The 15,408-nt window shown below is 43.7% G+C and overlaps 1 protein-coding gene across 2 annotated transcripts in view; it reads right to left on the bottom strand.

Moving 5' to 3' along the window:
* MDN1 (midasin AAA ATPase 1) overlaps positions 1–15,408 on the bottom strand; it is a 765,271-nt gene that overhangs the window by 571,758 nt on the left and 178,105 nt on the right. For both annotated transcript variants that reach the window (XM_029595415.1, XM_029595414.1), the window contains exon 23: positions 11,402–11,553. In XM_029595415.1, coding sequence (XP_029451275.1) covers positions 11,402–11,553 — 152 coding nt within the window. The remainder of the gene's footprint in view (positions 1–11,401; positions 11,554–15,408) is intronic.

Here is a 15,408-nt window from a genome sequence, read left to right as displayed (position 1 = left end):
TGGGCCCTAGCAGAATGAGCCTTAACCTGTAGGGGTAAGGGCTTTCCTGCCTCTATGAAGGCTGCCTTGATAACTTCCTTAATCCAGCGAGTTATAATTACTCGCGAGGCTGCTTTGCTTTAATTCTTCCTGCTATGGAGAACAAACAGGCAGTCCGTTTTGCACACCTGTTGTGATAGATCCAGGTATCGCATCAGGAGTCTGCTGACATTTAGATGGCAAAGGTGGTGTCTTCTGAGTCCTTATGTTCCTCAGGAGATGGTAGGGAGATAGCTTGGTTCAAATGAAACCTGAGACCACTTTTGGTAGGAAGGAGGGGACAGTGCAAAGCTGTATCCCTTCCAGGAGTGAACCTAAGGAACGGTTCCCAACAGCATAGTGCCTGCAGCGTGGAGATGCGATGGGCAAAACATATTGCCACTAGGAATACCATCTTCAGTGTTAAGAGGCATAGTGAGACTGCGCATTGGTGTGAAGGAAGCCCCCGCTAGAATGTCTAATACCAAATTGAGGTTCCATAGGGGCACTGGCCACTTTAGGGGTGGTCAAAGTTGCTTCACTCCTTTTAAGAAACAGGCCAACTCCAGATGCACTTATAGACTGATTCCGCTCATTTTGGCTCTGAAGCAGGAGAAGGCTGCTATTTAAACCTTGAGGAAGTTGAGAGAAACCTTTCTTCATACCATCCTACAGAAATTCCAGGATCATGGGAATCTTGACCATTCCTTGGGGAAAACCCCACGGTCCTCGCACCAGGCTTCAAATATTCTCCAGATTAGTATGTATGCCAGCGATGTTGAGAACTTCCACACACGGAGCAAGGTGACAATCACAGCCTTCGAGTACCCGCGCTTCTTCAGGCGAGTCCTCTCAAGGGCCAGACCATAAGAAAGAATAGAGACTGATCTTTGTGCAGAATCGGGCCCTGCTGGAGAAGGTCCCTGTGAGGAGGTAGGCCCAGATGTTTCCCCGTGTAATACGATGGGTTAAAAAAAATGCTCTCAGAACAAACATTATACTGTCCTGTCACTTTTTAAGCTGGGGACTTGTTTTTTAAGCAAAAAGCTATATCAGCAGGGCTTACACAAGTGGTTGTGGGGGAGAGTAGCTTGTCTGTACCTGGGACCTGATTCAACAGGAGGAGGAATGCCTGGCCAGCAGCCCTACAGAAAGGTTCTCAGACCCAGGTGCTTGCTCATCTACGCACACACACTTATTTAACAAAGCCCTTTAAAAGGTCGGATCCTCCGGTGGGAACTTGGAGCCTCACCTGTGCACTGACGAGTGGCGCAGGATCTTTCCCGTTGAAGCTGTTTTTCGGTCGCACTGGGGTTCCCTGACCTGAGGAGTGACAGGATGCTGATTTGGTATGTATTATAGTCACGGGAAATGAAGTATGTGTGCTGAACATAAAGCTATATTTTCATTACTGTATATCTCGTATCTTGTATCAGAGTGTGTGTGTGTGTTTAGTACTGTGCAGGTCTGCCTACCTCCCATTTGGGCATCTTGTTACACCCCGCAAGGAGTCTTTGCATGTCTGCGTACCATGAGCATCTTGGCCAATCCGGGGCCACTAGTAGAACTAGTCCCCTGTGGTACTCTATCTTGCGGATGATCTTGCCCGGTAGGGGCCATGGGGGGGGGGGGGGGGGGGGAGGCATACAGTAAGTCCTCCTCTGGCCAGGTCTGGACGAGGGCTTCGATCACTTGGTAATGCAATTCTCGTATTCAGCTGAAGAACCTGGGGACTTGGGCACAGAGAGGTGGCCAGTAGGTCCATGGCTGGGAGGGCCCAGCGATTTACTATCAGTTGGAATGCTCTGTTAGACAGCACCCATTCTCCTGGGTCCGGGCTTTCTCTGCTGAGGAAGTCCACCGAGACATGTTTACCTGCGATGTGGGAGGCCGAGATCCCTTGTAGGTTCACCTCCGCCCATGCCATGAGAGGGTCTATTTCCAGAGACACCTGCTGGCTTCTGATTCTTCCCTGGCGGCTGATGTAGGCAACCGTTGTAGCGTTTTCAGACATTACTCGGATCGCTAGCCCTTGGAACCTGTGGCTGAATCGCAGGCACGTTAGTCTGACTGCTCGAGCTTCCAGGCAGTTTATGTTCCATCCCGCCTCTTCCTTGTTCCATTGTCCCTGGGCAGTCAGTTCCTGACAGTGGGCTCCTCATCCTCGTAGGCTTGCGTATGTGGTGAGCACGATCCAGTTCGGTGGGGATAGTCTTACACACTTGCTCAGGTGGTCTTCCTGCAGCCACCACTGAAGCTGAGAATGTACCTCTGGTGGGAGTTGGAAGCGAATTGAGTAATCCTGGGACAGTGGGTTCCAGCGTGACAGTAATGAGCACTGGAGAGGTTGCATGTGAGCCCTTGACCATGGAACCACCTCCATCCATGATCCCGAGTGATGGCAGGAGCCAGAGGACGAAGATAGTCCCATATCTTGGGACGTGTACTGGTCATTAGTCATCGGAATTGTTCCATCAGCTTCCTCCTCCTCGGGGGAGGGAGGAAGACCTTGTTCTGTTTGGTGTCGAAACAGGCCCCAAGGTACTCTATTTATAGATTTTTATATACCGATGTTCAAAGATATCACCTCGGTTTACAATATAACAGAAAAAAAAACAACATACGCTTGGAAGCATTTTACACAGAACGAGAGTTAGTAACTTCATAAAAATAGTTATGAATGGGGGGGGGAAGAATAATAAGGATTGAAATAGCAAGTGTTAATAAAATAACAGTAGTATGATAATAACAGATATCAATTATATACATTATGGTAAAAACAATGTAGTATAACATTAGGAACAGTAGAAATGACATGGTGTTTTATGAGAATTCTGAGGGGTGGGCTGAAAAGGTGTTTAGTGTGGGTGAGATGTATTGAGAGGTCCTAGGTGTATGCTTTAGTAAAGAGCCAAGTCTTGAGTCTAGAGACTGAGAGGGTTGTAGACTGTTCTTGGCCATGTTCACGACCCAACCGAGTTCCTGCAGTAGGTTCTCGACTTTGCTGGTCACCTGTCTGCTTTCTTCCGAAGACGTCATCCTGATCAGCCAGTCGTCTAAGTAAGGGTGTACCAAGATCCCTTCCTTCCTCAGTGTTGCCACCGCAACCACCATAATTTTGGAGAACATTCTGGGGGCGGTTGCTAGTCCGAAGGGTAGCGCTCAGGGACTGGTAATGATGACCCAAGTATTGCAAAGCGTAGAAAAACGCTGGTCATCTTGATGGACTGGACTGTGAAGGTAGGCTTCGGAGAGGTCCTCTTTCTTGGGAACGATAAAATAGATGGAATAACTCCCCATATTTTGTTGAGGAATAGGAACCGGAGTTATTGCCTTCAGACTGAGTAGTCTTGTCAGAGTGGCTTCCACTGCCAGTCTCTTGGAGTGGGCGTGGCAGGGTGACATCAAATTTGTCTGGAGGGATGCTGTGGAACTCCAGAGAGTAACCTTCTCGAATGATGTTTAGTACCAATTTGTCCAACATGATCTCAATCCATCATTGATAGAAGAGAGGAAAGTAGACCCCCTATTTCCTCTTCCTGTGGCTAGGTCATCCCATTTTCATTGGGGAGTGTGGCCGGAGCCTGCCCCTGGGACTGTTCCTCTCTTGGTTTGTCGGTTCCAAAAGGGCTGAGACCTTCCTGAGGGACGAGGTGCCTGGAACAGAGTTGCTGTAGGGGGGAAACCATTGAGTCTCTCTGCCCCTAGTTCTTCTGGGGGAAGGGCACTGGGATCTTTTACCCCTGTCCTCCGGTAGCAGAGGCACTGGAGATTCGCCTCACTTGCTGGCTAACTTTTCCAATTTGCTTCCGAAAAAGAAAGATCAATTTAAAGGGCATCCTTGTGAGATTCGCTTTAGAGGTCGCATCAGCAGACCAATTCCGCAACCATAACATGTCTTCTGGCCGCCACTACTGAGGCTACTCCTCTGGCTGAGGTACGCACCAGATCTGAGCTTGCGTCTTCAGAAAGGATGCTGTGGGTTCAATCGTTTCACCGGTATACGTTCTGGATTTGTTTGCCTCTCTCAAGAGGAGCAAGCAGGAACATGCCACCAGTGCACAGCAGGAAGCAATCTCCAGTGTCATTGCTGTTGCGTCGAAGGCCTGCTTAAGGATGGATTCTAATTGTCTATGCTGAGTATCCTTCAATACAGCCCCTCCCCTCAACAGGAATGGTTGTTCGCTTTGAGACAGCACAGATCATGGCGTCCACTTTCGGAAAACGCAGGTGATCCTTGGTCGCTTGTTCCAGGGGGTACAAGGCTTCCAAGGCCTGACCTCCTTTAAAGCTGGCCTCTGAGGCATCCCACTCCAGGTCAATCAGTTCCTGGATGGCATCCATGATTGGGAAGTAGCATGAGGCTTTACGAAGGGACACCAAGATGGGGTTCTTCTTTGGTTCCGTCATAGGGTCCGTGCCTGGAATACCCAGTTTCTTCAGAGTCTAGGAAACAAGGGCTGGTAATTCATCACTGTGGAAGAAGCGAAGCATGGTTCTGTATGGTTCCAGGCCTGGAGGGATTTCTCCTTCCAGGGAGTCGCCATCATCGGAAGTGTCCGGGTCCCTGTCAGGGAAATTCTTGGTTAGGCGAGGCATTTTGAGGCATCTGAGCAGGGCCAGTAGGATCTTGTGCTTCCGGCAGGGGTTGCAGCTGGGGTTGATTGCGCCTGAATGACTGCTTGCAGCCCCTGGAAAATTTCTAGCCAGAAGAAGGTCCCAGGGTCCATGTTAGTCCCAGGCTGAGTCGGAGTAGGGGCCTCTGAGGTGCCCTCTTATGGAGAAGCCATTTCGTAGTTGCATAGATCTGGGGTGCTATTGTATGTAGTAGCTCCAGACCCATCCTCAGACAGTGAAGGACCAAGCTTTGGTCCCACCTGGGCTTCTTCGCAATGAATACACAGGCAGAACTCCAGTTCAGGCTGTGCGGCTTTGATGTGGCAGGCTGTGCAAAGAGTGCCTTTTGGACTTCTTGGACACCGGTGCCTTTGCCTCTATATCTAGGTGCACAGGTAATGTGTTTCAAAGTGCACGTAGTTATGCGCAAGAGCACAATGCACGCATGTAGTTGTAAGCACGGCTGTGTGTGTAGTTATGCGCGCAGTTGTGCGTGCAGTTGTGCATGAGTCTACATTGAAGGCGCACAAGTTTGGCGCATTGACCGACCGGCCTGCCCCGCACATACTGCCGGACGAGGAGGAAAGATAGCGCCAGCGCCCCCACGGGTCTCCATGTCTCCGGACCCCCTGCACCTGACCGGGGCCTAGCCCAACCAAGGCTGCTCAACCCAATCTGTGCTCCCCTTTTTTTTTTTTCGTAACATGGTGCTAGTGTACGGGATAGTGTCTGCATCTGCTAGGAGACAGATACCGAGGAGCTGAGTTCACTGCAGAAGTATATCTAGGGTGACGTCAGCTTTGAAATCTGACTGTCTCCCATCTGCTAGCAGAAGAGCACATAACCCACTGGTCCTGAGTCCATCTGGCTACATGCTAGGAAATGTTATATTTATTCCTGGGCATCTGTTCCATCTACATAGCACTTCAGTAAGGCACTGTAATGGACTGTGGGATTTTGTGCATGAGTTTGTTTTCTTACTCAAAATAAGATTTCTTCCAATATTTTTGTGATACCAAAGTCCATATTATGTCTGAGTATATCAGTTACATAGTGACATAGTTGAAGGAAAGCATAAAAATCTCTGCAAGACAGGAGTATTGTTGTTGCAGCTCTTGGTAACCATTATACATGGTTCTCCAATAAAAATTTGTTTTACTAGTTTTAGCCCTTTTTCCTTCCAAATTTTAAATGAGTCATTTAGACCTGGGCTAAATTGCAGGTTGCCCTGTATTGATATATAGGGTATTAAAGATTTGTCCTACTTATCAATTTGCATAAGAGTTTCCAGGCTTTTCTGCATGAACCCATTAACATATGTTTTCTAAGATGACCTGGTATATCTCTTTCTCTAACCTGTATTAAAGAATTTAATGAAAAGGTATATGCCCAATTTTGTAAAAACTTAAATGGAAGATCCTTTAATCATATGGGAAGCATTTGGAGCATATAGAGTCATTTGGGTACCTCCATCATCTTCACTAGCAGTATCCTTCCTGTTAGTGGGAACGTCAGCATTTGCCAAGTTACAAGATTATCTGCCGTATTTTTCAACAGGAGTTTAACATTTGCTTCATACATTGGATATATTTGCTGGAATTCTTATGCCAAGATATTCCAAAGCCTTTATTACCCACTTCAAGGGAAAAGACTATCCCCACTGATTTTTCAAGCTACCTAAAAATCTAAGGTTTCAGATTTATCATGGTTAAATCTTTAGTCCCACAAAATAGCTTTTGGGAGTTTGCAACTGTAAAACTTTTGCTAATGATTATCTAGGGTTTGTTAGATATGCGAGCACATCATCAGCAAAGGTCGTTTTTGAAGTTTTGTTCTCCTATATACCAGGATATATGGTTTCATCTTCATTAGTTTTCCTTAATGGGTGTATGGATAATAAGAACATAAGAAATTGCCATGCTGGGTCAGACCAAGGGTCCATCAAGCCCAGCATCCTGTTTCCAACAGAGGCCAAACCAGGCCACAAGAACCTGGCAAGTACCCAAACACCAAGATGATCCCATGCTACTGACGCAATTAATAGCTGTGGCTATTCCCTAAGTAAACTTGATTAATAGTAGTTAATGGACTTCTCTTCCAAGAACTTATCCAAACCTTTTTTGAACCCAGCTTCACTAACTGCACTATCTACATGCTCTGGCAACAAATTCCAGGGCTTAATTGTGCGTTGAAAAAATTTTCTCTGATTAGTCTTAAATGTGCTACTTGCTAACTTCATGGAAGCTCCCTAGTCCTTCTATTATCCGAAAGTGTAAATAACCGATTCACATCTACAGTATAGCAATAGAGAACAACCTTGCTTAATCCCCCTTCATATGGGAATATCTAAAGAGTTGTTTCCATTAGCTAATATGTTAGCAATTGGGGGGTTGTAAAGTAGAGAAACGAATTTTAAAAGATCATCTTCAAACCCAAACTTGGTAGAACTGAAAACATACAATCAAGAAACCCTATAAAAGACTTTTTCAGAATCAGAGCCAACAGCTAACACTGGGATATTATCATCCTTACATACTAAGGCCATGATCAAATTTATGACGTATTCCCACTGCTCTTCCTTCACAAAACCAACTTGGTTTTCTGAAATAATGGACTAAGTATGGTTATAGCATCTATCTTGGCAAAGATTTTTAAGTCACAATTTAACAAGGAAATTGGGCGATATGAGGATGGTATCAATGGGTCCTTTCCTGGCTTGGCTAAGACTAATGTGGGCTCTATTAAAACATGAAGGGAAGGAACTCTCTTAAAAAGCATAAGCAAAGAACTTGCTCATCAATTGAGCCAGTTGAGAGCCTAATATCTTATAATTGTTGATGTGTGCCTGAGCTTGAGACCAACATGGAGATAGGCAACTGACCCAGAATCCTCTGCTATCTTAGCCTTCCTGGCTATATGAACTTCAAATGCCTTACTGAGCCTAACCTGGAGGAATTTCAAGGACACCTGGACAGCAGTTGAAGCTGGCGATACTTTGTGATGCCTAATTATTGGATCACAAAAGCAGAAGGAAATGGTTGGAACTTCAGGCTAGACTACAGGGGCATCTATAAATACAGCCTAAGATGTGTTAATTGCCCTGACCAACAAGATTCTAACAAAACAATGGATTGTCTAAAGAGTGATGGAAAACGGGCCCCACCTTGGAAAAATAATCAGGTAGTTTAGGGATAATCAAATCATGCTGTTGAAATGACAATGTAAATTATTCTCTGGGTAGTCACACACTCTTAGAATTTCTAATCTAGTACTATATTGTATTTTACCTATAAAAGAATGATCAGTTCATGTATACAATGAGATGCTGGATGCCCTTTCTCTGACAAACAGACCACCAGCATCTCCCAAGAATACTTATATTGATCAATAAAAAATTATACTTTCTACAAAATCTAAGTGTTCTTGTATCCCTGGATATAAACGTCAAAGAATGGCTTGGCGCTTAACATAGTGAAGATTAAACCCATCTGGATCTGGGGCCTTATGTGATATGCCAAATTTAATCACCCAAAGAATCTTCTGTTCTTGTATGGGTTTATTTAAATACATCAACTGTTCACAGAACAATTAAGGCAATTTTAACTCCTTAAAGAAGGTGTTTTCCTCTACCTTACCCCCCTATCTTCAGAATACAAAAATGTATAAAAATTACAGGACTTCATAAATTCTCATTCAACCATTTTACCCTATTTATTCTGTAATTTTTCAATAAAATTTTGCCCTTGCCATATTTTAATTGCATGGCTAATAGTTTTCCTGCTTTGTTTCAAAACGAAAAAGACTGATCTGAATAGCACAACAATCATTGTGCTCTTTGATGTAAAAATGTATTTAAACTCTCTAGTGTTAATTTATAATTTGCCACATTCACTGTACTAGTCTTACTTCTCTGTACCTTTTCTAATTCTATAACATTTTTTGAGATATGGTTTTGGGTATTGTGTGCAGTTCTGAAGATGAAGTCACACGATGGAGTGATACAGAGGCATTATGATATTCTCTGTTTAATTCTCCATTCCTTTCCTAATCATTCCTAGCATTCTAGTTCTCTCTTGGCTGCTGCTGCACATTGAGCAAAAGATTTCAATCTATTATCAACAATGACACTTAGATCCTTTCCTTGAATGGAAACTCCTAATGTGGAACCTTGCATTGTTTAGCTATAATTTATTTATTTATTAAAGGCTTTTATATACCGATGTTCATGTACTGGTACATATCACGTCTGTTTACATAGAACCAAAGTTGGGAATTACATCGAACAAGAGGGTACAAATGAAGGGGGCCTTACAAATAACAGGGCTAACTTCGTAAGAACTTATAAAGCTGAGAACGACTTAAAATTATAACAAATAACAAACAGTCAAACTCGGATTTATGACAGACTTAATGAGCATGGTTGCGTATTAAAGTACAACTGACAGGAGAATTTATGGTTACAGCATCGGACAGCTAGCGTATTGGAGTTTGAAATGCGTGAATCAATCCCATAGGGAGAGACCTTTAAGTGAAGGCTTTTGTGAAAAGCCAAGTTTTGAGCTTCTTTTTGAACGTTCGACTACAAGTTTCAAGACGAAGGTCCGTGGGGAGGGCATTCCAGTGAGAGGGACTGGCCGTCGAGAATGCTAGTTTCTTTAGCAGTGACTTGGCTGGAGGTGCATGTAAGGTGCCTAAGTATCTGCTTCTGATAGGTCTCAGTGATGCATGAGGACAAAGTGGGTCACTTAGATCTAGAGAAGTTTGGGAATGAATGGTCTTGTGGGTTATGGTTAGTACTTTGAATATGATTCAAAGTACTAACCATACTTTGGGTTGCTCTTCCCTAAGTGCATCTCTTTGCACACGTCCATATTAAATTTCAGTTCCCATTTGCATGCCCAGTCTCCCACGGTCCTCTTGCAATGCCTCACAATCCTCTCGTGATTTAACTTTGAATAATTTTGTGCAATCAGCCATGTGATCATCTCACTTGTTCCCATTTCTGGGTCACTTTTAAAGCTTTAAAAAGCCAGAGGGAGAAAGTGTGTGTGTGGGCGGGGGGGGGGGGGGCTCTACCAAACCTGCTATATGGTTGGGAAACTTTCACAGGACTCACTTAACTGGTAACACCAGAAGCCTGGCCCACAGTTTGCTGCCAATAACGCAAAAAGGGCTGACAATTTCCCTAAATTTCTCCACCACGCTTGGAAAGGCCGAAGCCTAGGAGTCAAGTTCCTGCTGCACAGACTAGTACATCCTGTCATCTCCTAGAAACCGAGATGCTGGAGTTGCACCATGGTAACTAGAAGTGATGATGTCACAGACAAAGCTGTGTCCTCTGCCTTCAACTGCCAGCAAGGTGGAGAAAACCCAAATGTCTGGAGAGCTGTAGCAGGATAAGGAAGCCTCCCCCCCCTTTGAACATTTGTTCAAGCCAATTGTTCTGTCCCCAGCAGTGGGTACATGTTTGTTATCTGTACATATTGTAGTTTAACTGTGTTTAGTGCAGTCCTCCCTTCTGAGGATTCTTAATATTGAAACATTTTGTAACCCATGATAAAAGTCTGTGAGCCTTTGCCTTTAAGAGGAGCTCCCTCCCCCCTCCACTTTCTCTCACTATTGGAAGAGCTTGAATGCCCCTCAATCTAACTTGAGTCTTCCTAGGTGCCTTATAGGCTCAAGGGACTGCCCTTCATGCTCCCCCTGTGTCACATGGTTCTTAGGCTCGCTGCCATTGGACCTTGCTCCTCTGCCCCCAGCTTATGGAGGTGTTTCCTTTAGCAGCTCTCGACGAGAGTTCAGTCTTGCCCATGCTTGCATCTTAGCCAGCAGCGCTCGTAAAACCCTGTGAAACGATCAGGTTTTTTACCTTTTCTCTTACTGCCTTCGTGAGAAGACTAAATCAGCCTCATATCCCTCATACTTCCTATCTCTACCATAAACTAACTCCTGCAACACAAGAGACCTCCTCCCTCCTGCTACCCTGTCTCCAGTTACCAAAGATCTTTGCCTAGGAGCTCACGTTTGAATTGCAACAACTGAAAGTAATGAAAAATTTACCTGTACAATAAATTTCAAAGAATCTTTGTCGAGGACTGATGGGAGAAAAAAGTTTAGTTGCCTGAATAGGAAAAAGCATGGATGTTTACCTGATTCAGAACACCAATTATCATCCAGATGTTATCTGAGCTGCTCTTCATTATTCTGAATTGCTGCTAAATCACAGATGCTATAAAGATTTCACATCGTCTACAAATAGTACGCAAGATGTTACCTGTAGGTCAGTAATATCTCTAGGATTAAGGATAAATCCATAGCTAAGGACTTTCATTTTCAGTTTTTACTTTTATTTTTCCCAGTAAAATATCAGTGTTAATCACAACAAAAATGTAAGAAAATCAGTAGAAACAAAATTTTCCCCCAATTTTGTTTGTTATAACACTCACATTCCAGGAGAAAAGGAAAAAAAACTGGAAAAAGGCCCCTATCCAAGGCCCAAGGAATACTATTAAAGGCCAGGTATGGTGCAGCTGATCTGAGCAATTCAGACAAATTCTACCACTTCATCTCCAAACTACTGCAGCACAAGCACAGGTAACTCCTGGCACAAGCCAGTGAAGGTTTCAGTCACATCCTCCTGCTCTCAACACTGAACCAGCAGAGAGCATCACAAAGAGCTCACACGGGGGTGAACAGTTATTTCTGAGTAAGAGAGAGGCAGGAAGGAAATGTAACACAAGAATAGGAAAAATGAAATACCACATACCCTGCAGACACCACTCTCACAAGGTCTTTGAGATTCAGTTTTACAGAAGCTGTGAGGATATATGTCTCGTCTATGAAGGGGTCCTTCGTGCCCAAGGGAATCCAATACCCTTCTATCTGGACAAACCGCCCTCCTTCTGGCTCTGGGAGGGACTAGAAAAGATAAAGCACAAATAAAGATAGTAATCTGATGCTGTAAAAATATTCTATTGATGTATCACAGTCTCAAAATGTTATGAAGTTTGATATATTTTTGTAAAAAAAATTTTTTTGATAGAAAAAGTGAACAGTATGTAACATGTATCCCCCAAATCAAGGATTTCTGGACAAAAACAACCGATGGACCACCTCAGTACCAGAGAGCAGGGAATGTAAGACACATAGGCCAATTCCAAAACTCTGGGGAAATATAAACATCTTCAAGTTGTTGCTTATAAACATTTGTAAGAACTTCCCCATCACATAAATAAAGGACACAGGGATCAGAAGTCCATTTGAGAGTCAGGACTTATTGCAGGGGAACAGGAGCCATAGCATGCGCTGACAGTCCAATGACACAGCCATACGAATTCAGCCTCACAAAGGAGCACCCACCTTGCCGGTAAGAACATTAAATCATATTTGATACTTTTAGACCGCCTTACTTCACAGGTATGAGCTCAAAAATGGAAATGCACTAAAAAGGATAATTTTATACCTACCTGATAATTGACTGAGTCCAACCACACCAGTCCAGGTGCATGGGTTATGCCTGCAACCCAGCAAATAGGGAACAGACTAAAAAGTTGGCCAATGTCACTCCTTATAAGCCTGCCAGTATCCTGTTACAAGCTAACAGCTCAACCTATCCCTCTTACCAGAGGGCTTCCAGAAGAACATAATAGGCACACAAAATGTACAACAGATAAAATAAGAAAAAGAATACAACCTAAAACTTACCACTGAAGATCAAATTATTCCAATTCACTTCTTGAAGTAGCCAACCACATATTTTTGTTTGGCAGAACTTTACTACTTTTGCTGAAATGCTCATATGTGCACGTCAACCTAAGCCTTAATAGCTGAAATACATTTGGCAGATCAAAGAGGGTCCTGAACTGGTCTGGTTGGACTCAAGGAAAGGAAATCAGGTAAGCTTAAAATTACTCCTTCCTCTTCATCCAGTCCGACCAGTCCAGACACATGGGATGTACCCAGGCCTACTCTAACAGGCAGGCAACTGTCAAACCCATGCTCAAAATCTCCCAACCAAGAACAGTCTCCTCTCTAGCTCGGACATCCAATCAATGTTTCAAAAATGAAAGTAATGAAGACCAGACCACTGCCTTACAAATGTTAAACAAAACCATCCATATTCTGTCCATGATGTTGCTTGTGCTCTAGTACAATGTGCTCTTAACCCTTTCGGAAGCAACCATCTTATCTACATAGGCCGCCTCAATAACTTCCTTAATCCAGTGCAAACAAACAAACCTTAGAAAATACTTTGCCTTTTCTTGCTCTGCCATAAACAGTCAAATGGATTACACCGGGGAACACAATTTTCATTGAGTTAGATCTAACACTTGTTTTTGACTAATTTTTGACATCTGAATCCAAAAATTACCCCAGTTTTTCTCTATCATGTCAACTTTTTAAGGTACAGAATATCCTTCCTTTGTCCCAAAAATCATACAAAATGTACATACAAAGGAAATAAAAGAAAAAATTACTTGAATATACTCTGTTATTTTATTCATACAAAGGCTATCTATATATTGTTACTGTAAGTCAAATTGTGTAGAAGTAGTAAAATTCTGCTACCAAACAAATATTAAGGTAAAAGTTTACGCTTACAGCTTTTCCGGCAGTGTTCAATCTGTGGACAATCTCGCCTGATGCTCCAACAATAGTCAGCCATATGTACATCCCATCTACCATGATACCGTGCCTCCATGACCTTAAAATTTTGGTGGAATCGTTCACCTTGCTCATCACTGACTGCACCAAGGTTTTTCAGGAAGTCAGCAAGATAGCTATGCAGAAAATGCACCTTGATGCTCCTGTTGCAACAAAGCATTTTGAAGCTCTCCAAGAGTTTCTGGACAACGTCGGTGTAATTCTGTGCTAGTGTATTTCCAAGGAAGTCCTTGACAAGATTTTTGAATGACAACCAAGCATTCTTTTACAGTTCTGACATTGTCCAGATGAAATGTTTATCTTTAATGAGGTGCCGAATCTGTGGACCAAACACACCGGCCTTTATCTTTTCAAAAGACAGGTTAGAAAATGCCAAAATGAAATACTTGAAACAGTCTCCTTCAGTTAGCAAAGCTTTAACAAATTGCTTCATGCGCTATTTAGTGCATTTTGATAAATCCAGGCCTAAGATAGGCTGTAGAGAAAAAACTTGACGTGACAGAAGAAAACTGCAGTTTTGAAATCAGCATGCCTATTTAAGTCTAAAACAGCTGAAAAATCGAACTCAACAGGAATTGTTAAAAATTGTTCCCCAGTGTTAGATTTTCTGAAATTATTTGTGACTTTCAAGTACTGCAACAAAATCCTTTGCACATCAAGACAATGAAGTTATACATATTTCTCTCAGCAAGATTCACGCTGGAAGGAAAGCAGACACCTCCTGGCTCAAGTGAAAAGGTGAAAAACTTTTGGAAGAAAGGAACCGTGCAAATCTTCACCATCTCGCTTGAGATCTTCAAGAAAGATTCTTTGCAAGAAAGAGCCTGTAACTCAAGTCAGCAACCTGAGCATATGGCTACCAAGAAAACTAAAACATTCTTAAGCAGTTTAACCAACAACTCTCTCAACAGCTCAAAGTGAGGTCTCATCAGATAGGACAAGACCAAGTTCAAATTCCAAAATGGAACGGGTCATACGATGTGTAGGTAGCTGGGCATGCTTTTGCTCAGCTCCTCTCAGGCCTCCCTGCCATCCACCCCTGATGTGCTGCATCCAGATGAATTAAATGCTGTTTTGGGTGCCCTACATCTGGGAGACATGAGCAAGAGGGTTGGCAGTCTTTTGGGAATGGGTCACAACGTGCCAAAAAAGAAAAAAAAAAAAAAATCACACCAGTAGACTAAGACAGTGGTTTCCAACCCTGTCCTGGGGACCCCCCAGACAGTCAGGTTTTCAGGATATCCACAACTAATATGCATGAGAGAAAATTTGCATGCTATGGAGGCAGTGCATGCAAATTCTCATGCATATTCATTGTGGATATCCTGTAAACCCGACTGGCTGGGGGGTCCCCAGGACAGGGGTGGGGACCACTGCTCTAAGATGACAGACAGTAAAATGGAGGGAGCAACAATTAAACTGGAGAGGAAGTCTGAAGAGAGTTTTGCAAAGTTTGATGTTTTATCGGGTGCATTAGAATCGACCACTCAGAGTTGGACTGCAATGGAACAGCATATGTTAATCTTGAAGATGGCGCCCACACAAAGGCACAATAGTGAGTAAAGCAGAGGAGCGGCTCAAGGCTTTGGAAACTAATCTGGAGGACTTAGAAAATCATTCACACCACAAGGATTTGCGATTAGTGGGGTTCCCTGAATCATTGTTAGATGCTGAGCTGTGGGAGTTTCTTGAAAAATGACTGCATACATGAGGAATGATATTGCTGGTTCCAGGGCTTCCCCAGGAGTGATGTTCCTGGTCTGTGATAAGCAGGCGCATGTCACCACGGCACAGCAGGCCGCGATCTGTAGAGACATAGCAAAGACGTCAAAAGACTGTTTGAGGATGGATTCCAGACGTCTGTCTTGGGCATCCTTGAGTGCCGTTCCTCCCTCGACTGGGATAGTAGTGCGCTTCGAGACCATGCAGACCATGGCATCCACTTTCAGGCATGCCAGGAGATCTCTTTGGCAGCGGGATCCAGAGGGTACATGGCTGCCAGGGAATGCCCCCCTTTGAATGTGGTCTCCGGGGCTTCCTATTCCAAAAGCTGCTGGACGGCTTGTAACAGTGGGAAATGACGGGAGGTCTGACAATCCCTCTAGGAGG

Source organism: Rhinatrema bivittatum, chromosome 3, assembly GCF_901001135.1.
Source record: "Rhinatrema bivittatum chromosome 3, aRhiBiv1.1, whole genome shotgun sequence".
Lineage (NCBI taxonomy): Eukaryota > Metazoa > Chordata > Amphibia > Gymnophiona > Rhinatrematidae > Rhinatrema > Rhinatrema bivittatum.
This window is presented reverse-complemented; position numbering and strand designations above follow the sequence as displayed.